The sequence below is a fragment of the Necator americanus genome, chromosome II (genome assembly GCF_031761385.1).
Source record: "Necator americanus strain Aroian chromosome II, whole genome shotgun sequence".
In the NCBI taxonomy this organism is placed as follows: domain Eukaryota; kingdom Metazoa; phylum Nematoda; class Chromadorea; order Rhabditida; family Ancylostomatidae; genus Necator; species Necator americanus.
In genome coordinates, this window is record NC_087372.1 from 5,718,297 (window position 1) to 5,743,832 (window position 25,536).

The 25,536-nt window shown below is 36.3% G+C and overlaps 1 protein-coding gene across 2 annotated transcripts in view; it reads right to left on the reverse strand.

Moving 5' to 3' along the window:
• RB195_016962 (uncharacterized protein) overlaps positions 1-25,536 on the reverse strand; it is a gene marked incomplete at both ends in the record, with an annotated part of 44,921 nt that overhangs the window by 11,284 nt on the left and 8,101 nt on the right. For both annotated transcript variants that reach the window (XM_064183731.1, XM_064183730.1), the window contains 3 exons: positions 473-589; positions 758-949; positions 1,003-1,092. In XM_064183731.1, coding sequence (XP_064039611.1) covers positions 473-589; positions 758-949; positions 1,003-1,092 — 399 coding nt within the window. The remainder of the gene's footprint in view (positions 1-472; positions 590-757; positions 950-1,002; positions 1,093-25,536) is intronic.

A 25,536-nucleotide genomic window follows, 5' to 3' on the forward strand; every position in this document is an offset into this window, starting at 1 on the left:
TAGTTTCATTTCATTCATTTTTTTTTCTTGTTTGGAACGGTTTTCTGGTATATATCTATCACTTTTATCAACAATGACTGATTCAAAGTCTAGCCCGAGGGAAAGTAGCACTTGACGGACACAGTAAAAAAAAGAGGCTTTACAAAATATGTGCTTTTCTGGAGAAAATCCAATCATTCCTCCTGAAAGAACAATAGAACGGATAAACATAAATATCTGGAGGAAGCAGTAAGAAAGATTTATTGCTTGTAAGTTGTACACGAGTTTTTTTTTTGATATCGGTCTCGCATTACTTTTCCAGAAAATACGGCTATCGTTGGAGATTTCAAAATATAACTATTACATTGACTTGAAAAAAAAACCTGAAAGATCGGTTTGCGACAGTGTAGCACAGCTTCAATGTGTTTCCCATGACAATGAAAAATCAGAAAAAAAAATCTGAAAAGAAAAACATTTGAAAAAATAGACTTACAACAGTGATCTCCTTAACTGCAGACCAAAAGACCCAATAAGTTCATCGACTTTGAAAATACAACTGGCAACAACGTCATCGGAACCGGATGCGGTTTCACCATCGTGGAGTCGACATCTGAAGAAGGAGGACATTCACCCAACGAAAAAAAACAATGTACCGTACAAGTGGATAAGCAAAATAAATAAGTAAGTAAAGATAAATAAACAATAAGCAATAAAGAATAACGAAGAATTAATAAGAGAATAAACGAATATACACATAGAACTCTGGAATAAAACTTACATATCTATTTTGATAAGTTGCGCCTTTTCAAAAACGTATTTGTACGGGATCTTATCCTCAAAATCAGCACTTCTCGAAAAGACTACGGTAGGATTAGTGGTGCCAAGGTGGCGCCAATTTTTCTCGCTTTCCGTGTCATTGTGCGATAAAACACAAGCGACTCTGGCAAGATGTTCTAAACCGACGAGATCGCTGTAATAAAGAATTCAGATACAGTATTCCGTCAATATTTTCATATCTCTTACCTTACTGTAATAGAAATTTCGATTGTATGCGACATAGGTGGTAGTAATGGTCGTGAGGATACACGCACTGTTGGTATTGACAGTGCTCGCCTAAAATTATGGGTTTGTAACGAAGGATTCATGTAGAGATCCAGAAATAAACAATGTTTCCTGTCAAGCGATGAGAGCATAAGAAAAAAAGCTACGCTAAGGTATGAATTTCAAAAAAAAAGAAGAAAATTTTTGGAGAAAATTCGAAAACTCGACATAAGTCAATATGTGTCAATAATATGCACTCTTCTATGTTCCAGAAACGTAACCATATATCGGGTAGGAACAACAGGGTCCCAGCTGTCACAAAAACGAATAGCATCACATGTACATGTGAGATAGAAAAACGCAATTTAGACATGTGAGCGCAAGAGAAGAATACATATTGGAAAACTTAGAATTTCCTTAAATTTCGACTTCCTGAAGTCATAGGAGCTATGCATGTAAGTAGTCGGGAAGAAAATGCATGACGTTAGTGCGAGAGTGCAAGAAACAAACACAAAGATTTATGGACGTTGCGCTTTTCTCTTACTTAAAAAGAAAACCTTCTACATAATTCTTCAACTTGTGCTTTGAGCTTTTCCACTCTCTCTCTCTCTCTCTCTCGTTGACGAGAAAAAACCCATTCTATCCAGAAAATTTTCAGCGGATTTAATCAAAATAAGAGCTGTAAGACGATAGCAACTGAATGATGTCATGGATCTTAGGAATACTTTCAAGAGCGGATCTCAACTTCAAGCTTTTTTCAATCTCTTCAAGTTAGACCATAGAAAAGTGGCAAGATGAATGAAGGATAAAATGGTAACTAGGACAAATTATTACGTAGTATCAGATAATTACATATATTATAAAGTATTACAATAAATAATATTAAAAGACCAAATGAAATACAAAATATTATATTTAGTTTTAGGAGTTGGACAGTATAGAATGTTTTGTTTTGAAAATGTACAATGCGTTGACAATATAATAATGGGACGACGCAGGTTCGACATTCCACTGAGTCAAATTTTTGCAAAAGAGGGAGAAAAATTTGGAAACACTTCTGAAAGGTGAACTGTTTGATGGTACGTAGTCGTCAGCAATTTAAAAGTGTTAAGAAAAACTGGATTGACAAATTGAAATGAAAAACCAAAACTGAATGATATCATGAATCTTAAGACTCTCATCAAGAACGGATCTCAAGTTCGAGCTTCTTTAAATGTCGTAAGTTAGACTGACAAGACGGAAAATATAAAATGAAAATAATAAAATCACAGAAAAATGGCAAGACGTTCACTTTGCTATAGCTGTTAGCTGTTGGACACCTACTGGCACCGTTCTCACCAAATTTATTGTCCCGCGTGTACGCGACGCACGCAAATCCCATCCCAAAATATCGATTAACGTGGCCGCCTTGCAGTGAAAATCTCTGCGTGTCTCTCTAGCACTTAAGAAAATAAAAAAGCTAAAAACTGCTCTCGATAGCCCTCAAATTTTTGCTTTTCTTCCCACATCCCTTTTTCAAAATAAATGTAGCGAAGAAAACCCCCGCGGAAAATGTAAATCGGTCCATGTTTCCTTCATTTGCTGAACGTATTCCAGCCAATACTTTCGGGCAAGTCAGAATTGAAATTTCTCCTTTTCTACGATATTTTGGAAGACTTGAGGAGCTATGAAGAATAGAACAAACTAAATCTTCTAACTAACAAACTAACAAACTAAGTCTCAGTGTTGTCACAATTTTGGGAATTATGTTGAGTTCAAAGTGGCAAAAAATAGGATTAATATCGCTGACTACAGAGAAGTTCCGATTCCATAGAATTTTTCCCCTCAACTGATTTTCCATGCTGCTTGACTGACTAGACTCTTAGATTTAGACACGGGAGATGCTAAGGTATGGAAATAACGCGTTTTACGAACAATTGTATCCAGTACGCTTAAAAATTTCCTGGAGGAGATTCTCAACATCTTATAAGATCCGAGATTGATGACGGAAACCGGAGCAAACTTTTTAAACAAATTTTTAAGCATCTAATTTTGAGTGGAATGTTAAAGAAAAGCAAAAAAAAAGAGAACCCATCGCGTGTGTGCGAGTTTAGGCGCAGAGAAAAGAAAGAATTCTTTGAAGAAATCGTGGGAATACATCCGAACCGCGTTTAGAGTTAGTGTAGTGGCGTTGCGGCACCAGTGACGTTACAAGTAGAGCATTGTAGAAAAATAAAGGCATTAAAATTACGTGAAATAGAGGAAGACGTGAAACAAACATTCAAGGAAACTGTCAATTAATTTTGATGAAACAATTCTATACAGCTCCAGCCTATTGCCTGCCTCTAAGATTCCTCTCAAAAAGGACACATGTACTCGTAAATGTACGCGCGTGACATGCGTTCGACGGCATACAAATGCGTAGATCCATTAGTATACCGCGTAAATTCTAGTTAGTTAAGCAAATAATAACAAATTCGTCGAGAAAGTTCTATTTTTCCGCGAAAAACTCTTCTTTCGTTCATTTTCTACTTCATTTCCCTTTACTTCGCCAACATGTTCCCTAGGGAGGATGTAGCGCAGTCGGTAAGAGGTTACGCTGCCTGCATGATCGACGACCGGAGGTTCGAATCCGCCCCGGTGCTCACCAAGCCTTTCATCCCTCAGGGGGCCAAAAAATTGGTACAAAAATTGTCTGAGAGGACAAAAACACTGACTTGACACCCTCAGCTAGCCACCGCAAGTCATTGTATAGGCCGGTTACACGTTCGTAAACCTCAAGCGATTCTGAATTGAAGTGAACGTGGGGGCGCATCCCAAGCGGATTGGTTAACGCTAGACACACTTTCATCAAGTGAAGTCATGTAATAAGAATAAGAATAAAATATGAATTTAATGGACATAGAATATGTATGTAATAAGAACCTTTGTAATGTTGAGGATAAAAAGGATAAAAAATCTATGATGTTGATGGGAATGATTCTCTCAACTCCTAATGTTCATACGGTCATGTGTCTATCCTTATCCTTTATCCTTTTATCTTTTTATGTAAAACTTATTTATGTCCAAATTAACATTCCCATTCGATGGTGTTAGAGGAGGTCTCGAAGAGGTTGTGACGAGAATCCTAGAACTCCCCTTAGCATCTTAGACAAAGGTTTATGCATATCATAAGCCTCAGTACCGTACCGTCAGCCAAATTTGTGCGAATAATGGAGATTCCAATTTTTGTGGTTATCGAGTACTGTAAAGTCACAAGATTTCCTCTTATCATCCATGTGTAGGGAAAGAAAAATTGTAAAAGAAAGAAAGTGATTGTAGATAAGCCCATGTGTCGTTTATCCCGATTTGCTGTAGAGGAGGCGTAACGGTGATGCGAATTCATCGGTGGGGCAGCTAGACCACCATGTGTTCGAGCGAATGAACACCTGGATGGCAAGAAGAAATCCTGTGACACCACGGAATGAGGTAACAGCACGTTGCGGCGTCAAACCGGAGCAATCTCGGAGTTAAGATCGTTATCTCAGCAAATACTTTTGGGAACTTTTTGGAGTTCTCGGGTTCCAATCTTCCAAAAAAAAATGTCTGTGACTCATACAGAATGTGTTTCTTCTTTCTTTTTTCGCGCGATTGGTGTATGTGAAGTAGTAAGTAAAATAAATAAATAAATAAATAAATAAATAAGATAAGATAAGATAAGATAAGATAAGATAAACTATATTCCGATTACCGTAGTCAGAAAAACTGTAAAAGAAAGTAAAAAGGATGAAAAAGTAGTAATAAGTGGTTCTCTCAACGATTTTAAAGCAAAATAATTCTTGTTCTATCTATCCTGCTACCTACATACATAGTAATTTTGTAATTTCGAGATGCTCAGCATTTCACTCTTATTGAAATGAAGAAACTCTGTGATAAATGAATATGTACATAAGGTGAATAGTTATCCACAAAACAGCTAGAAAATTTTCTTGAATTAATGATGTGATTTTAAAGTTTTTTTTTAAACACTGTCATTATTTTTATTTAATTTTTATTCAGTTGCTGTTTTAGTATTTCATAAGACTACCTCTAACTTTCAGCAAATAAATTGAAATAAACACATGAAAAAAGGAAAAGAATGCTCCCATATGGAATTTTCCCGAAGTAATCCGATTGTGCTCATTGTGTTCAAGCTGGGATACTTTACCTCTACTCTACTTCTCCACTTCCGAGACGGAGCTGGAAAAGTGTAGAGGATTTTTACCGTACTCAATATGGCTCGTAGGAGAATGACCGTGAGAATCCTTCTGCCTGTTTTTCTCTCACAATGCTGCAAATTTTTTATATAAAGTTTTTTTTTCTCGTAGTGAAATTATCGCTGTGGAAAAAGTCAGCGAGTAAACTTGACACATTTTCTTTTTTGCCCAAATTCAATGTAGGATCTCACTGTGAGCGCTAAAATTGACGCAGCGATGCCGCACGCTTGACGCTAAGTTTGATGCTCGCATCGTTTGTCGTAAGTGAGTTTATACTGGTTCGTTTCGCGTTGCTCTTTTCCTCTGCATGGTCGTAAGAGCAAACGAAAAAAAAAAACTAATTTTCCACGATATGAAATTCGTGAGCGCTTCTAACGTTAGATTTTACCGGTACAGGATTTTCTTAAGTGGCAGAGAGTGAAAATATCGCCTGGATCTCGGTATAACCTTAGGTTTATTAGGAAAAATACAAAAATGATTTTAAAAATATGTAAGTATTCAATGGTAAAATGCAGAATTAGAAGCAGCATACCACGAATTTGGTGTGGTATTGGATTTCAGGTGGAGTATCCGTATACGCGACCGTAGATTATGGAGAGGGTGGTTCCTCTTATCTCTCCCTGAATCAATGCAAGCAGTTGGCCCCTGAATGCTGTTTTTTTTACGATGCCTTCTATTGCAGCGCGCCACCTTTGCACGCGTAGCGTCCCTTACTGCCTATCGGGGCAGTCCGAATTGATTTTCGACAAATCGCAGGGCGGAGGCGGCGCAAGGGGCGGAGCGTTGCAATACATGGCGTCGTACAAAACGGCTTTCTGGATGCGAGTGTTTGCAGTGATGCAGGGAGAGATGAGCGGAACTACCCGGTCTCCATAACCTACGACCCCGTCTACGTGTACTACACCTAAAATCCACACCACCTCAGATTCGTGGTATACTGCCTTTGAGTAAATTCCTCCTTTTCTTGAGGGAAAAGGAAGCAGTGGCTCAAGAAGCAAAATATTTGAAGTAGTTTGCGTATTCTATGGTGTTTGAGGATAATGAGGACAAACATATGATTTCAAGGATATTTTTCCTAATGTCATATGATCGCAGTAGCAATTCTCAAGTCAAGAAAGATAAACACTTATGTTGATAATTATCGGCAAACAAACACAGTAATAGTGGGTGGGTGAGCAGAGCGCGGATAGGTCGAGCACGTTGTGGACAGCACAGCACGATTGTCAAAACGACAAACGATCTGTCAACGATCAAACAACATCCGCTCTGACAACAAAAACAATAGAAGTTTGAGGATTTTCTTTCCTCTTTGAAATGTTTGATGAATGAATGTATACTTTGTCTAAATCTATCAAACTTCAGAAACAAAAGTGCAAAACAACAAACGTAGTTGTAGAAAGAAAAAAGTGCGGTGTTTTTTTTTCTCCGCGAAAGAAAAATGAAACAAAACGGCAAGAAGTAGACCAAAACGTGAAAGCAAAACTAAAAGTCAGAAGTTTTGGCGATATAAAAATTTCAAAAAATTATCTCATATTTCGAAATCACGGACATAAATTTTAGGAACACATATTCACAAAGAATTGCACGTTATTGCAAACAGTGCAACAGAAAAAAAATACTAAGAGAATTTGAAAATCCGGGAAAAAAAATCAAAAAAAAACAGGCACGAAATAAAAATCCTAGCTGAATGAATTTTAAGATTGAAATTGAGAAAATCTCCACGAAAATCTCAAAGAAAAAAATATCGATGAAAAAAAAGCTGGAAATAGAAATTGTAGTGGAATGGAACTTGAAAGATGACTTTAACCAAGTTCCAGTTTTCGACTTGATTTCAGATTTCAAGACTTCCATAACACCAACGGAAATTTTCTAGAAAAATTCATGTCGTGTTCCTGAAGAGATACAGGAAGCGAAAATTTAACGAAGATGTCGGTAGTGAGTCAAACGTTCACGCATTCATCGTGCTAAGCAACTATAAACTCTTGTATTTTATGGTGAACGAAAAACTACGTGATGAGTTTAAAGGAGCTAAAGGGCTGAGCATAATCGTCCAAGTTCATCTCTTAGTGAAATAATTACATTAATCAATTAATCACAAATAACTGTACCAAATGGATAGAAGATAAAGGATTTCTGGTGCTCATCAACCCGCTTACGATACGCCACCGCCGCGTTCACTTCAGTTCAGAAGCGTTTGAGGTTCACAACCGCGTGCTTAACCTATACGGTGACTTCCGGATGCCAGCGAATGTGTCAAGTCAATATTTTTATTCTCGCAAACAACTCTGGTACCAATTTATCGAACTCGGAGAAATGAATGAATTTGGTTGGCACTAGACCGGTTTCGAACCGTTGATCAATCGTGCATTTACAGCGGAACCTCCTACCGATTGCGCTACACCAACTCCACACGTTACAAAATGATGTTAAGTAATTTCTGGAGTAACTAATTTGACAAAAAAAATTAACAATGTTCATTTTTTACATTCTACATTATTCAGAGAATATTTTTTGATAAAATCTCTCTAGTACAGCACACTACAAAAAATACTCAAGCAAAAAAACAGTTCCCAAGCGATAAAAGTGATTATCTTATATTTAGTATGTATAAAGATGAATGTTCATTTAAGTACGATCATCTGTTTATACTTCTTACGCATACGTCAAGCATACAATGGGCCACAGCATCAATGAACGTCATTAACGTCTATTAGCGTCATTTTGCTACGGGCTATTAAAATCTCAAGGAGCAAACATGCTTCGAATGTCACTCGAATGTCGCATGACTTCCCAATAAAGCACAAACGCAGCGGGAAGCCGACAGAGAAACAATGCACCTCCGGAGAATACGGCAGGAGCCATGAAATAAAAAAAGAGGTGTTTCAGAGTTTAGTGAGTGACGACCACAATAAAAAGTCTACTAAGAAGACTTCAAAGGGGAAAAAAACGCTGCATTGTAAAGTCTTTTCAATTAAATGCAGAAAAAAAAATGTAAAGGATGAAGGACAAGGTCTGTGAAGTACGAATCCCTTTGGAAAGGGGACGACGCCGAATTTTCACTGCAATTCGGAACCGTTGAGGTTTTGGAACGCGTGTTCGCCTATACAATGTCATGCGGAGGCCAACCGATCTATCAAGTCAGTGTTTTTTGCTTCCTAGAAAAGCTTGATACCAATTTATCGATCAAACAGGGATAAAAGATTTGATTGGCATTTGGGCGGAGTCGAACTATCGATCAGGCTGTCACAGCGGACCTCTTATTGACTGCACTACATCCGCCCTTATATACGAAAAAAATATGGAGAAGAGAAAAATAGGGCCGATTGGCCACGCCCGTGAAATGATCGCCATCCTCGCCTATTCGCTATTCCTAGATGTATGAAAAGAAGAGATGTCACCGGTAATCAATGTCGATGTCACTAATTTTAGGAGAGGACGAAGGGAGAGGATGAGGGTGGAGGGTCGAGGGTGGGGGAGGGGAGGAGGAGGTCGGTGTAAACGCGCCACTCTAAGGAAATGAATGGAGACGAATATGTCTTGGGGTAAGTAAGAGGAACTTTGCAAGAAGGACATCAAATAAAATATAAAGAATAATCCAGCGCCGTCAAATAATAAGGACACCCCGATATTTTTGATGTTTGATATTTTGATTTTAATTTTAATTTTAATTTTTTTTTAAATGTCGCATTGGATATAAGTCACATAGCCGCTCTTCTCCGACACAAAATTTCGTACGGGATGTAGATTGAACGAATAACAGAAAAAAATGCATTATGGTGAATTTTTACGAAATCAAAAATCAAGAAAGAACTCATAGGTTCGATAGCAGCTGGAATGTCGCGTGTACGGCTCGTGAATAAATCCAGCTGTAAAGCTACACCACGCTATTAATGCCACTACGATAGACAAAGCTATAATCCAGAAAAAAATACGCTACAATCCGTGGAGAAGCTAGGCTAGAAAGGGAAAAATTGAAAATACTATCGAAGAAGTTCTAGAGGTGTAAAAAGCTATCACCATGGTTACGGTTACAATAAAACCTACTTAAGAAGGGGAAACTGATTAGGGGAACTTTAGGAAAATATCCTTACATTACGAGAATTGGCAGTTCTAGATATTTTATTAGTCATGAATAACTTTAAAGTCTTTAAAATCCCTAAAATATACTTTCAAAAATGTGAAAAATACTGAAAAGAACAAGTTTCAGGTGGTGAAAAGTCGCTTTTCAATAAAATTGAACTATTAATTTTCATGCGATAGAATAACTTTAGGAGATCGGAGGTTCAAAGTTTTCCACAGATATTCCTCTACATTTCGGAAAAAAAAGGTTGAAAAAATATCGGGTGAAAAATAGCTTTTGAATAAAATTTAACTTTTATATAGTTTACATGCAATATAATGTTCTCCGAAGACTAAGACTAACTAAGATTTTTCAAAGGAGTTTCATCTTGAAAATCCTTCATCCTTCATCCTTCATCTTGAAAAAAAAAAGATACATATGAATATCATGGATGTTATGTTTTTTTTTTCACAACGTAAAGGGAAATTCCTTTGAAAAATGTATTTTAGTCCACGGAGAACATCCTATTCCATACAAACTAATGTAACAGTTAAATTTTATTCAAAAGCCACCTTTCACCCGATGTTTTTTTTTTCCAAACGTTCTCTTTTCTTGAAACCTCGGCATACTTCTGTCTATATTTTATTGTATTTTATATTATATATAATATTATATTCTATATTTTATATAAACATGATATTCATTTGCAAGTTGAAATGATTTAAATAGTTTTCTTTGCTTAGAAATTCGAAAGCATTTTGGATTTTCTAAAGATCTACCGTATCCTGGAAAAAAAGGAGTAGCAGGCTTGTAAAAGAGAGGTACGATGGAAAGGAAGTAGCTTCCTGAAGTGACGAAGACCGCCGGCATATCATCATGGCATCAATCACATATGTTGAATGCTACTACTACTTTACGGAAATGCTACGGAATTCAAGCTGACTGAGTCCTGGATGGAAAATCGGATATGTGTGTGTATGTGTGTGTGTGTGTGTGTGGAGAGAGAGTGAGACACATGCACACGCTAAATTTGATTTTTTGCCTTTGATTAGTCACGACATGACTGCACATCCATTTAATGGATCTTCGTAGAGCAACAAAAACTCTGTCACATACGTATGGTTACAAGGCGAGTGATCTCCATAGTGTGTTCACAATCATTCCGATCTCGGACTGAAGAAGAAAAAGTTAGAAGAAGTTACACCTAGCAGAAGAAGAAGAGAAGAGAGAGAGAGAGAAAAAAAAAGAGAAAGGATAATCTTTCGGACAAATTCCCATCAGTATGTATGTAAAGTTCGAAAGTCGGTTTCCATGAAAAGTAGCGAGAAAAAAATAACACCAAGGCCTTAGAGTACTTTGAAAATTTTAAAGAGGGAAAAATTTAAGTGAGTTTTAAAGTGGGGAGGGGAGGGGGAATTTCCGATGTCATTCTAAAAACTTTTTCTTATTCTGTGTTTTTTTTTCTCTGTCAGTCGCAAGAAAAAAGCCACTATAGAGAATTTCCTTGAAGATTGCCTACAGGATATGGCTTAAAAATGCAAAATCAGAAATTTTACCTCAGAGTCGTAAGACCTTAAAGTACGGTGGTTCTCAATAGCAATGAAATGAAATCATGGTGGCTATGCAAAGCGCTGTAAATAATTCAAGACCCCAGCCCAATCTTAACCTTAGAAATTCTAGGAAATCTAGAGAAAAAATCCAAAAATCAGAACGAATAGATTAAATCTAATATTTTAAACCTCGATTTTATTTCTTCTTCAGGAGGAATAGCAATGAGAATAAAATAGACACTAAAAAGATCTGGATTAACAGATCGCTATGCATGATTTAGGAACTGTGTCCAGGCTTAGCTTTGCAAATTTCAGGAAATCTAAGGGGAAACCAAGCAGGAAAAAATAAATGGAGAAATCTACTTTAGATAATAATTTAATTTTCAAAATATTTCCTTTAGTGAAAAAAAACACGGATAAAACAAACTAAGACTAAACTGGAATCTTAGAAGATCTAGAATAACAGATTGCTTGCAATCCATGGAGCAAAAACTCTGCCCTAAGCCTTAATTTCCAAGAAATTTGAAAGGAGACGAAGCAAAGCGATGAAACGATCAATTCTAGCCAATATTTGAATCCTGACTCCTTTTCAATTTTTTTCTATAGGAAGGAAAACACAAAAAAAAAAACAAAATGAAAGTTAGGATGATCTGGAGTAATGGCAATAAAGTCACGCTCCTTGCTTAGTTCCCCCCGCTTCCCCATGGCCGTAAAATAGCAGCAACGCAGAAATTAACAAAAATCAAAGAGCAGAGAAATCCGCTGCTCTCTCTCTCTCTCTGGATGGAATAGCGGATTTGAGGACGAGAAGAACGTGTGCTATTTACGTCAAATCTCATGATTCCCCTTTCAATCCCTTTCTTTCATATTTGCTATCGTACCCTACGTAGCGTAAGGCGGCTAAAAATTGCAAATGGCGAAGCGTCCCCCTCCTTATCCATGTAATAGGATCGTGCTATTCAATTATTCATCCGTTGTGTGCATACACGAAGAAGCGATGCGACGATGAATCTCAGCTAAACGAACGAGCTTCAGGATGAAAACTCAAATGATCGAACAAAGGTGTTTGGATTAAAGCGGCATCACATCACATCATAACCGACAAACCCGTAACATCTACGGAGTAAACAATCGATAGAACTTGGAAGAAGCTAGTTCGTTAACGATGCTATTAAATAGCGTTTACAGGCTTCCTGAAAGCCTAAGCCACCTAAAAAACGTATCGACGGTTGTTCCAAACTTTCTTGGAAAAGCAAAGAACAAACCAATTCGAAGATTTTAATAAGGTCTTGAGCAAATCAAAAAAAAAAATTAAGTTTCACTGCATGAGTCACGTATTTGCAGGTACCAACTAAATTAAATTTTTACGCTATAATTTTTGAATACATGTATGTATCCTTCACAGGAGAAAAATTCCTGAATTTTCTTGCACACCAACCTAATCTATTCAAACATATGCTCCGTTTCCGCTATTACTCTAAACGATAGAGAGCCTATTTTCCCTCAAAAATTGAGAAAAATCCCTGCAAAATTTTTCCCAGAAGTCCAAGATAACGAGGAATGGGGATAACGATGTGGATAACGTTCCACACAACCCACAATTTGGATAAAATCACAAGCTTTTATTCAAATTGTGGGTTTCCATCCAAATTCACAGTGGTAGGGTGAAATATGCACCGTTTTCATTTGAGAAACTAAAAGTGAAATCAATCTGTGTATTTTAGGAATGTCCTAAAATATTTTCATGGGAAAAATATAACCTTTGAGGATTGGAAAAAAAAGCGTCATGAAAGCATGCGAACTTGAAAAAAAAACACCGAAAGAATATTTTTCTCTTCAGAAAAGTACAAAAAATACGAAGATCAATCATTTTTCTACTTTTTTTTTCGAAGGAGGAGGGGAGTAGGAGAGGGGAGAAACGATGATCTACTTTCTGGCAAATTAATCCATATCTTCGATTGAGACATTGAGATCGGCTAAACACACATCGTAAAGCGGCGCAAAAATCATGTCGGTTATGATGTTAAGCAGGTGAAATTTAATTGAAAAACCGATATTTACGTTCAAAAAATAAGAAAAAAAACATCAACATTTAGCTGGGTCCTGAAAAGAAGAACATTGACACTGTAAATTAACCATTGTAGAAACGAAAAATTTTAGATTTTGTTGGAAGCAAACAAAAAAGAGAAATGGTTGTTCTGTCAGTGAAACTTTAAATAAGTCTTCTCATGTTAGCGTGGAAGTGCCAGCACTTTAATTGCGTTAATTTTCTGCTAGCCACTGCTTCCAACAAACCCTACAGTATTCCTACCATTCCAAAAAAAAAGAAAAAATTCCACCACAACTATGGCAACAGACAGAAATCACTATTAGGTTTTCAATAGAACTTTTCCTGAACACCATGAAACATTGAGGAGATGATGGATTTATGGATGATGGATTCAGAGATCAGAAGCCGACTTACATAATATTGTAAATATAAATAAATATCTCCCATATAAACGGGAAGTAATGCAAATAGTGATGAAAAAATTGATAGTGATAAAAATATAAACAACTATCTTCGATACAAATAAAATGTGATATAAATAATGAAATAAATGTAAATAAATATGCTAATGATTAATAACTGGTCAAAAACACAAGAAAAAAAGACGAAAACACCGAAACATTCCAGTAACTATTATGAAAAATAAATACATTTAACGTAATTTGACTGAAAAAAATGAAAAGTTCCAACTATTTTCGTCGATCCACAGACTATGGCTGGAAGCGGAACAGCAGCGTAGTTCATTCCTAGCACCACTATAGTCAAAAGTACTAACGCCGCCTGAAAATTACCGGGAATCGTTCAAGCACTTAAAATTGTCATTAACTATGGCAATTTACGAGGTAACTACCACATAGTGCGTATTCATTAATGATCCATTCCACTCGACGGAATTTCTCGGGAATCCCCCATCAACAAGAAAGTAGTAGTTTTTTTCTTGATTTGCATCACCTTTGAACGATTTTAAAGCACTAGGTTCCAGTTTTACGCTGTTGTCTTATTTTTCAAATAGAACCTTTTTTTTAAAGATTTGAAACGAAACCCGAAGAACTCATTTGTCATTGATTTCCACGAAAAATTTACCATTTTAGGATTTTTACTATTATTATTTTATTTATTTCATTATTATCATTTTTACTTTTACTGCTTTATCTGAATTTTCCTCTTTCCTTTTTTTTCAAACGAAATAGGTTGGAAATCCATTTTAAAGTATAACAATTATGCTTCAAGCTGTTGTCTTATTATCCAAAGGGAAAACGTTTCTTTTAAAATTTAAAAAGAAAGCAGAACTTATTTACTATTAATTTCCACGAAAAATACGTTGATTTTTCTTGAAAAAATGAACACTCATTTTTTTCAACGACATGCGAAGGCTGTGTCGTGGAATATCGGACAATTTATCGGATCGGAATACCCAGAAAATAGAATACAGAAATTATTAACTATGTCGAATGTGCTTTAATTGATTCCTGAATTAAGAAATCCAACGAATCCATGAGTAAAGGTTCGCCAGCCATAGAGAATTTAATAAGCTGCTAATGGTGATAGTGAATTTCACAGGAAAGGTAGATTCTCAGGTGAGTTTGTAGCCCACGATTTTATCATGCTTCATAAAATCCTCCATGGTTACAGTAGCGCGAAAATCTCTAATTTCTCCTCTATTTAAAAGAAAAATCGATGAAATGTGGTCCCACGAACATCTAAAGGCAGATTATACCACGAATCTGACGTGATGAGGGAATCCACGGGAACAGCTAGAGATGGGATTGTAGATTGCGGAATCGGAGGTGATTCCGCTTACCCTTCCCCAGTCGTCTTAAAAACGGCGATCACAAATTTGCCGCTGAATGGGAATCGCTTTAGTCCCTACGAGGAACGTTAGAACACTAGTCTATGTATACGTTCTGGTCCCCTCAGCACAACCTATTCATTGGTTTCACTTGAATAGACAGTCGAGGAGAACTCACCGTTTTTCGACCACTGCGCAGCTGGATGCGGAGCGCGTACGAGGGTGGCGCGTCGCAGCTGTATTCGTCGTGAAAAACGGAGTTTTTGGCGACGATAGAGAAAAGCGGAACCATCCCTGATCCCGCAATCTACAACCCCATCCATAGCTTTCCCCGCGGTTTCCCTCACTACGTCCGATTCGTGGTATGCTGCTTTTAAGATTAACTTTACGATTCCTACGTCTCCGGTGAGACAACACTTTTTCGTTAACAAAACTGGCTCGGACAACTTAATTATATCAAAAGAAAATACCCATTTCCACTAAACTTCCAGTTTTATAAGAAAGCTATAAAAAGATTCCTTAAAGACATCACCCACGAATGGATTTTCCCTGGTACGGATTTTCGTTGGAGTAGATATATATCGGGTCGTAGATTATGAATACAGGGGTGTTTCCGTTCATCTTTCCCTGCCTCACTGTAAACACACGGGTTCAGAATACGGATCCTTACGACGTCCTCTATTGTGACGTCGAAAGTCCATCTGGGCGCTCGTATAGGCAATCCATTTTATTCAACGAATCGCAGGCGGGGGCGGGGCGCAAGCGCGGCGCGTTACAATAGAGGACGTTGTAAGGATCCGCATTTCGAAGCCGTCTGTTTGCAGCGATGCAGGGAGAGATGAGCGGAACCACTCCTGTATTCATGATCTACGACCCGATATTAGCACACTCCAACGAAAATCCATGCCACGTCAGATTCGTGATATGATCCCTTGAAGCAAACCAATAATTGGAGGTTTCTTCAGATGTATTCAGTGACGTTCAGTGTCCTCATTACTATTCTTTAGCTGGTTTTATTTTTTGTTATTTGTTTGTTGTATATGTACTCCATTCTTGAACACATGGATTGCCATGTGAGGACTAAAAAAATTAATTAATTATTAAATTTTTTCAGTTTGACTGTTACTTACTGAGGAGATTCTTGCGCCACTTCGTATCTAATTGTTAATGTCCCGGTTCTGGCATATACGTCACATCACAAAGCAGAATCAAATGCGAAGAAACCGATAAAGCGTATGCGGAGAGGATCCAGAGATGTTCAAACGAAAATATCCGTAATTCAAATCAAAATATAATAAATATCAACAAATCTGTATTTTAACAATCCACAGTACCTCCATGAAGCGAGATTATTCTTCCGATTTCCTGCTTTCTATTTTACTCTGTTACTTTTTTTTTTATGATTTCTTCCTACCAACTACTTTATTTAATTATCATTTTCTGATTTATTTTATTTTTACTTCCTCCTACTTTCTACACTTTTTTCCTTCCTAGAAATGCTAGAGTAATATAATTTTCAATTTAGCGGCGCCTACTTCGATAACGAAAAGAAAGTAAGGATACAAAATTCAAGGATTGTAAAAGGCGTCTGTAAAAATCAGTTCCAAAAATTCGATATTCAAAATTAAGTAATTTAATTTAAGCGTAAACACGTACATATAAAACAAGCAGAAGAATTTGAGACTCCAAACATTAACAGACTGCTTGGGTTGACAGCATTCGTTTGAGATTTCTAGCGTTCTTTTTTCTTTGTTTTTGAAGAATTCCGGAATTTTTTTTTGTTTTTGAAGGATTCCGGGAATTAGACCACCTATACGGAACCAAATAATGGTTGTTCCCCAACGCCTCAGCCACCTATGCACTCGTCGCCCGATGATTGTTTTCTCAATGTTTGGACCACCCACTTGTGAGAGGTGCTGCTTACCTGAAAAATCCACGATGAGTCTACGACTAAAAGTCACTCATTCGTCAGCGATTTTAGCATCTAAGTCTTTCAAGAGCAAAACCTGGACGAGTGCTGCGATTTAAAAAGAAACGAGAGACGAGAAAGAAGAAGTGAGGAGAAATGATTTCAGGAATAAATACTATCTTTATCTCGTGACAATGCATTAGTAAACACTCCAAAAAAAATGAAAAAAGAATATTTTATGGACCATGATGCACATTTCAGCGGTCTCGATGATATGTGTTACAAAGCAGTTAATGGATTGTTGTGTCGGATGCGTTGTTGGGGCAGATGCTCTCACGCACAATCCCCCCTCTTCCATCAAGCGTTTCAATTAAAGCGTGAACGAAGCATGCACGGCAAACATAAAAGCACTGGATGATGCTTGATCGATCACATCAATTAAGATCGAAACATTATCATGAATTAAAAACTAAGTGCTTAAAGGCATCACTCCACGAATCTGAGGCGGTACGGATTTCCGGTGGAGTATTCGTATAGGGGACAGTAGATTATGGAGACAGGGGTGATTCCGTCCATTTCTTTCTAATTTCCTTGAACACGGCCCGGAAGATACGGCTTCGGGAGTTCTGGTGCACTACTTTCTACAAAGAGTTCGACTGGAGCGCGCCAGCCTCACCACCTCAGATTCGTGGAGTGATGCCTTTGAGCTAATGGTTGCTCCTGTTTTTTTTTGCCATTATTGTCTTGTTTCTTGTTTTTTTTTCTCTTTTGCTTTTTGTTTTCTTCTTTTTTGTTGACAGCGGCTTTCTAGATCAACATATGAAGTTAGTTCCTTTTTTCCTGAAAAAAAGAACTACAGTTTTTTGAGCCTCAGGGAAAAAAAGATATGATTAGTCGCTTTTCTGGATTGAAACTTGCATTTACATCCGTGCTCATTTGTGTGCACAAAGCGAACAAAAGTAGGTACATAGTAAAAGAGAGATGAAAATTTTTCAATAGATTTCTTTTGTGGAAAAAAAAAAACTCCGTTACTCTCATAACAGGGAATGGAAGACAATAAAGGAGGTAAAATGTTCTTTTAATAAAGTACTATAAAATATGAATAAATAATGGGGAAATCGGTGTAATTCTTACGATTATTTATTTAAAACTTTTCTTTTGAATACTCTTGAAAACTTTTAAAACTTTTCTTGTGAATATTTCAGATGACGGCAATCAGTTTTAGTAATCCAATCAGTTTCAACGCTATAGTACGGTAATAGCAATAGAATTAATATTAATCGAATTTAAGAAAAAAAAAGGAAAAATTCATATATAGCTGTCAATAGTGAGCGAAATATCATTTTGTGCATAATTAACTAATAATAATAATTAAATCCTTTAGTGGGGCGGGTGTGGCGCAGTCGGTTAGATGCCCGTTGTAGCCAGACGGTCGAGTGTTCGAATCCGCCCTAGTGCTCACCAAGCCTTTCATCCCTACGGGGTCGATAAATTGGTACCAGACTTGTGTGGGAGGATAAAAACACTGACTTGATCACTGGCTGGCCCCAGCAAGTCATTGTGTGGGCCAACACGCGTTCCAAAACCTCAGCGATTACAAATTCCAGTAAAACGCGTTGGCGAATCCCGAGTGGATTGATACGCCAGTGACTTTATGATTTTGACTTTTAAATCCTTTAGCTGGGAACTTTTTTCGGACTTGATTTATTTAGGGAACCTGCTGTTTTCACGACAACAACGACAAGGCGATGCACTGGTGTAGCATCAGTGCGGAAATATGTACGTGAAGCTATCTATTTATGGTAGTAATCTATTACGGTAATGTGTACTCTGCCGATGCGTCGTGGAATGCAACCGAAACATGATTTGTGATGTTCCTAAAGCGATTTCCGTCGTCTTGCTCTGCTATCCGGAAAAATACAGCAAAGTGCAATCTACCGTACTATAGTACTAGCCGTTTTTCTGGTGCAAATCCGCTTAATCTATTCGTTTGCCCAACTTTTTATTCGCAAAACTTTCCAAGGGTAGTCTTTTTTCTTTTGTTTTAAATTAGTTCAGTCGAAGTGAAATCTGAAACTCACACGAAAAAAAAGTTATCGAATACCTACGATGCTACGGATGAGGTTCAGGTGCAAGAACGGAAAGGGAAATGAGGAAGAAAGGGATTAGCTGCCAGATGAAAAAATAAGCGTAATCTTTTCTAAATGTATAAAAAAAATAGAAGATTTCGAAAAGAAAAAAACCTCACATTGGCTTTCTGTTCAAAAACACAAAGGCATCGTAGAATATTCGGAAAGTTCGGCAACAAAGGAAGAGTATCACAAAAAAAAACTCGTCCATTATATGATGGACGAGTTTTACATGGAGCTCACGACAGCTAAGCACCGTGTTCAACAAGAATTCAACAGTGTAATCTACTTTAAACACGCATGAGCGCAGAAGGAATAAAAAAACGTGAAAGACAAAATTTCCCCTTTTCAAAAAAAAATTCGATATGTATGTAGGCTGACAAGAAATTCTTGGATTTTTAACGATTTTGCAGCGCGCCGAAGGAATAAAAAAAACGTGATTAAGACACGAAGTCGCCGTCATCCAGAAAACAATTCGATATGTATGTGGGCTGACAAGAAATTCTTGGATTTTTAACGATTGTGCAGCTAGTTGAGTATTTTCAAGAATTCTAATTTCCAGTAAATATACTATGACCGGTTTTAGCTGCTATAGCTATGGTGACATGCTCTGTGGTACATATAATAATGCTCTTTTCCTCTGGATATTACGCCAATGCCACGCGCCATACGCAATCCATCTATTCATTGAATAGTGCGTGTCCCCTCTACATATTCCTTTATTATTCTCATTCTATACTTATTCCTCTTCATTCCGGTCGCACGAATATTAAAATAAATATTAAAAATTAATCGAACAGTCGCATGAGCTCTTGCGACCCTGGATTAGGTCCAGGCCAAGCAAAGTTTTAAATTAGCCTTAAACCATCAAAATATTAGCAGTTATTTGATTAAAATTTAAAAATTATTTTAAAAAAAGAATAAATCAAACGCGTATGCGCATTTTCACCATACATTCGTGCGGTCCCAGATGCGAAAAGTTCGAGAGAAATAGCACAGAATTAGATTGCACATACATTACACAAATAGATTTTTATTACTATTGTAGTATTACGGTATTATATATTATTATAGACTATATTGCATTTTTTTATATATGTGTATATATTATTTACGATTTAGATGAGAAATAGAGTCAGAACGAAAGTGCAAACTGTATACGACCTTATTAACCGATTTCTGCTCTAATATAATATAAAGTAATGAAAAGGATACGAAAAATTCCGGAAACCAAAGAAATAATGACCAGTAAATCATAAATCATCAAACGATCCATGAAGATATGGGAGGGAAAGCCTTATTCAAGATTTTTTTTCTCCTCAGGAGCACGTGAGCAGGAGCGGAGCTCCCGCTCGGCTGCTCATGGCCGGCTCGTGACTAGCTGGCGCTCTCTTGAACAAATTAGTGCCACTCGGCTGTCATCTCGTGGATATGCGTACATAGAATTCGTGTACGTATTCGTTCTGGAAAGTAGTCAAGTGAGATTAGCAGAATGGCGGCCGTAATAGGACGGGAATTTAGAGAGATTCCCCGATGAAAGAGGCATTCAGATATATATATATATATATATATATATATATATATATATATATATGTTCAGAGAAAGAAACAGAAAGAAAGAATGAAAGAAGGAAGGAAAGAGAGAAAAAAGAAAGAGAGTGATAGAGAAAGAAAGAGAGAGAGATGCCATAAGTGACTTAGCCCATACAAAAAGAATTTAGACGGTTCACAAAAGATGTGTTTGTTAAATGAAATGATGTGCTTGTTTACGGTATTCACAGTTCTTTTTTTTTTCTTCATTTTTTTTGATATTCCTAGCTTATTTTCGTAAACATCAGTGTATTTTTTTTCCAAAGTAACACCCGTAATAGGACGGAATTTAGAGAGATTTCCAGGGAGAAGTTTTCAAAGAGAGAGAGATATTCAGAGAAAGAAAGAGAAATAAAGATAGAAAGGTGGAGGAAAGAAAGAAAGAAAGAAAGAAAGAAAGAGATGGAGAAAGAAAGGAAGAAGGAAAGAGAGAGGGAAAGAAAGAAAGAGGAAAAAGAAATAGAGACATAGAAAAAGAAAGAAAGAGAGAGAGAGAAAGAAAGAAAGAAAGAAAGAAAGAAAGAAAGCATGCTAATGAAAACATGACTAATTAGGAAAATAAACGAAAACGGATGAAATTAAGATGCAGTTCGATGACAAAAAAAGAGAAAAAATTTTTATCAAAGGTAATTCTTCTTAGTTAAAAAGCATTTTTTCTCAGCTAGAGAATAAGCATCCGGAATGACTGTGGATAATGTGACATGTGTTTGTGTATGTTTTCAAATAGGATGAGAAAATTCAAATGTCACGAGAATCATTTGAGCAAAGCTCGACAAGTAAACAAACAATTTCATTGAAAATACAGGAAGCAGATCCTGAATCCTAATTCGGATAACACTTTCCCCGCACATTTTCTTCCGTTTATTCATCTATTCATTAATTCATTCATTCATTCCCTCCCTTTTTTCTTCTAGTTTTACACTGCTATGAAATTATCCACTGGTACGCATACGCTGCGATTGTCCTAAGCACATTCATCCAGACTTTTCACATTGAGTAGTTGATTGAAGGAGGATTCAAGTAGTAGTTGGGAATCCAGTGGCTATGAAAAGGTTGCACTTTTAGGAAAACAAACATATCCGCTCTTAAAATAGCATTCAGCAAATCTTAACGTAACGACTAATACATGGAGGACTTGACAAATCTTTTAATCTAGATTTTTTTCTTTTTTTTTCTTTCACTCTTTCTCTCTTTCATTCTCTCTCGTAAAAATTGCGCACTGAAATGGGTGATCAGAGTCAAAATTCTCAAAATTAAGACATTTCACGATGTTTACTCTGGATTTATATGGAAGAAAGAAAAGATAAATGTAGCCATTTGGATGAAAATTGTATATTGGTGAGAAAATTACGTACTTATGCACACAATACGTAGTATTTTTCCTACGAAGGAAAAACAAACCACAAAAAAGTTTGATGTATTGATGTGCTGCAAAGCAACACAGCATAAACAAAGCTATTTTCTCGAAAATATCCGGATTGGATGCCAGATGATGACAGAACCAGGCAGAAATGCAAATTTTTCAAACCCTTCATCTCGTTGTTATTGAAAAACATAAGTATCAAATTTCATTCCATCGCTAATGAGTATGGCTCAAAATCCGTTATTCTACTCGGAAAAAAACTAATCAAATGATAATGTTCTGTAGCGTAAACAAAAAAAGAGTAATTTTTAATTCATACATGGAACCTATATTACTCCTATTAAAAATATTTTAAAAAATTAAAAATTAAATTGAGTCAAAATTAAATACGACAAGGCTATCCAAAAAAAAATCCCAAATTTGGTTTCGACATACAGAGGGATTTTTTCCTCGTAAAATTATTATTTTAAAAGTAATTATTTTATAAAATAGTACAAATTTCAAAGCGTGAATTTTGCAGATTTCGCTTTAATTTGGAAATTCACGAAAAAAATTGAATAGGTTTCAAATCAATCTGGGACTACTCACACATCAAAATTCTCTCGAAAAAATGAAAAATTGAAAAATCTTCACCCAAAAAAATTGACAGAACTTGCTTTCAGTTCTGCTTCATTGCTATCTAATACTTAATATGTATTTTGATGATTCAAGTACATTTCTCTTCCTTTCTACAAAATTATTCCTCCTCTTTCTTGCTCGAACTAACTTCTTTTTGGTTCCGAGGCAAATTTCTTCGCTTTTCATCCTCAGAGACAATTTTCCATTAAATGAAATCAGTGGATATTCCGAGCTACATATGGTTTTTGTAAACAACAAAAACAAAGAAAAACTACTTTTATAAAATGAGAAGTCTCATTTAAGCGGGATGAAAGAACAAAAAATAAATAAATGACCCAATGAAAATTCGTAGGACCTAACGAGGAGTCCGTATAAAATCTGCGGCTAATTCGATGGATGGTAGACGTAAAATTGCGGACATAACAGTGCTTTATTGACATATCCAGTTAGATTATGCATCAGCAGCAATGAATGCATGCATGAACGAGAACGAAAGACAATAAAAGAAATCCAGGAATTATGTGGAAGTGGACTTGCGTCTCAGTGAGGGAGGTGAAAAACGATGGATTTATGTGTCGCCAAAGTGTTTAAACGAAAAAAAAAATGTGTTTAAACTGAACTAAGTGGGATGAGATCACATTATCTCACACTGTCTTCCTCTAAAACTTTATAGCAGCGACTATTGACGAGCTGATTCGCTGCACATCCACTGAATAATGAGGATTAAATATATTTCCATGATTTCAGGATCTGAGGTTCGCTTTACTTTATTTATTTTATATTTAATATTACTTTATATTCATATTATGTGCTTTTTTAAATTATTACTGCTTTACTGTTGTGAATTATCCCTGCAAAATGAATTATATTCTCATTCTACTCTTCTCGTTGCTGGATTTTCTATTGTTTATTTAAATTCATTCCTTGCCTCTTACTCTGGGCGCGCCTTTGAACGTAATAAATAAATAAATAAATAAATAAATATCATTTGTAAATTTATAGACTAGATTTTTTTGTAATTTCATTAATTTATTTTATATTTATATTATTTTACATTTTATTTTATGGCTTTTACAACAGCTCAGCCTTATGTTCGTCAATCAAATCTGATGGGGGATTTTTCTCCACCATAGAATTCCAGAACATATTTCATTTCATAGAATTCTGAACCAAAAATCAGGGTCTCAGGAAAAAACTATTTTTTTCTATAGTGGAAAAATCACTTTATAGCCATCTTCAAACCCTCTCCTCCGGAAACCTTTGGGATTATGAACTGGATTTATTGATACTAGTGATGCGATCTCGATGGTTAGATTGCCAACATGTGGGATTTTCTTCACTTGAGGGTTTTCTTTACAGGAGATGGATAGCATATGCACATATTCAATCGATTATTGATTATAAATCAATTATTATGTCGCTGGTTTAGAATGGGATAAATCCATTTTGAACCGATCCGGAATAAATGAACTACGATATTTACAAAATTCGAAACACGTTCTTTTTCGTGCGTTTGCTTTCGTTTTAGAATTCGTCAGGATTCGTGATTGGAATCGGAAATTTGTTCCTACTCTTCTTCCGGTTTTTCTTTTTTGAATGTAAACTTCCTTTTGTCTACCCTATTAACCACATCCTGCGGTTCTATACTTATATTTTATTTATTTATATTTTAGAGGAGTAAACATGAGTCATTCTTCTTTTCGCAGGAATACTAATACGAGTAAGCAATCTAAGCGGTTAGCAACAGAAAAAAAAAAAAAAAAAATCATTGATAAACTCCTTCCATAGGTATGGGTGCAATAATAATATAAATATCTAAATAAATAACAAGTAACAATAATAAAAGTGATAATAAATAAAGGAAGTAATGAATGAATGTCCAAGAATAGAGGAGATAGATATAAACGTTCTGAGAAGGATGAAAATCCTAGTATTAATCGAAATTCAGATGACCACCTTCTGTGACAAAAAAGCTCTGTAAACTGATAAAATAAAAATTCCATTTGACTAGTGGACCTGTCTTTAAAAAAAAATAACCCATTAATTCAATAAATAATTAAGGTGAAGTGCCGAAAGAAAGTGCATATGCCTCAAACGTAACCAAAACGACTGGAAAAAGCCCCAAATCATCGGATTTGAAATCGAGAGTCTTTTTTCTCGCAAAAAAAATCCGTTTTTTTTTTCTAAATCCTGAGAAATTTCCCGAATAAATCATTGATGAACCGCTCGTTATGCATACGGGATTACTTCGTACACGATTTTGAAGAAAATATGTGCGTGCAAGACTGTGAAGCTTTGGCGTAAGAATGACGACCTAGATTTTCAAGTGATTAAAATATTAAGTTAAGTCATAAGTAGCCATACTTCCGTCCAGGAACATGGTACCCACGTATTGTGATTGTTTACGCTTACAATGGGTTACCGAAGCAAGATATTTTTGTTGTCCCTACGCAAGCAAAACTTCAGAGTTAGTCTTTAGACAGTAGTCTAATGTTGTGCACGTTACTTCTAAAAAAATTTTTGTGCACCTTAAAAATGGAAAATCAAAAACCACGTCAACGGCATGTGATGCTTCGGAAGTTTAAAAAAGGAATTAAAATTAAATTAATTGAAAGGAATTTAGAAAAAAAAGAAATGGCCACAGGTCAAAAAATCCACAGTTTGTATGAAGAAGGAGCGAAAACCGATCAGGCGATCAGAAAATGGTTTCACAAATTTCTTCCTTAAGATGGGACCCTGAAAGATGAACCAAGAGATAGGGGTCCCCTTTCCGACTTTGATGAAGATATCTTGAAGTCAATGTTGGGACGAAATCCACGACATACAACAAGAGAGTTAGTGGAGAACCTCAATAGGTCAGAATCACCATAGAATCATAATAAATCATCTTCATAATAAATATACGAAGAACAAAACGGAAGTAATTTAGGATTAAACTTAATAAAAGCAAAAATTACAGTAAATGCACCCATATCGTCGTTATTGTCGTTAATTACCTAAACTCTGCCTCAGTCTAACTCGTCTAGAAATAATTGATGATTTGACCACGCCCACCATAGTTAGGTCTCTCGGGGAAACGAACGCGTCGTCAAACATACACTATTGATCGGACGCAAGTTATACTACTATAGCAGCGGATGGCGGCCGCGAGAATGGAATGAGATTTCAGAAACGGTCGACTGGCTCCCACTAACGCCGGCTATTCGATTTTCGTTCAACTCCACCACCACCACCACCAAAGACA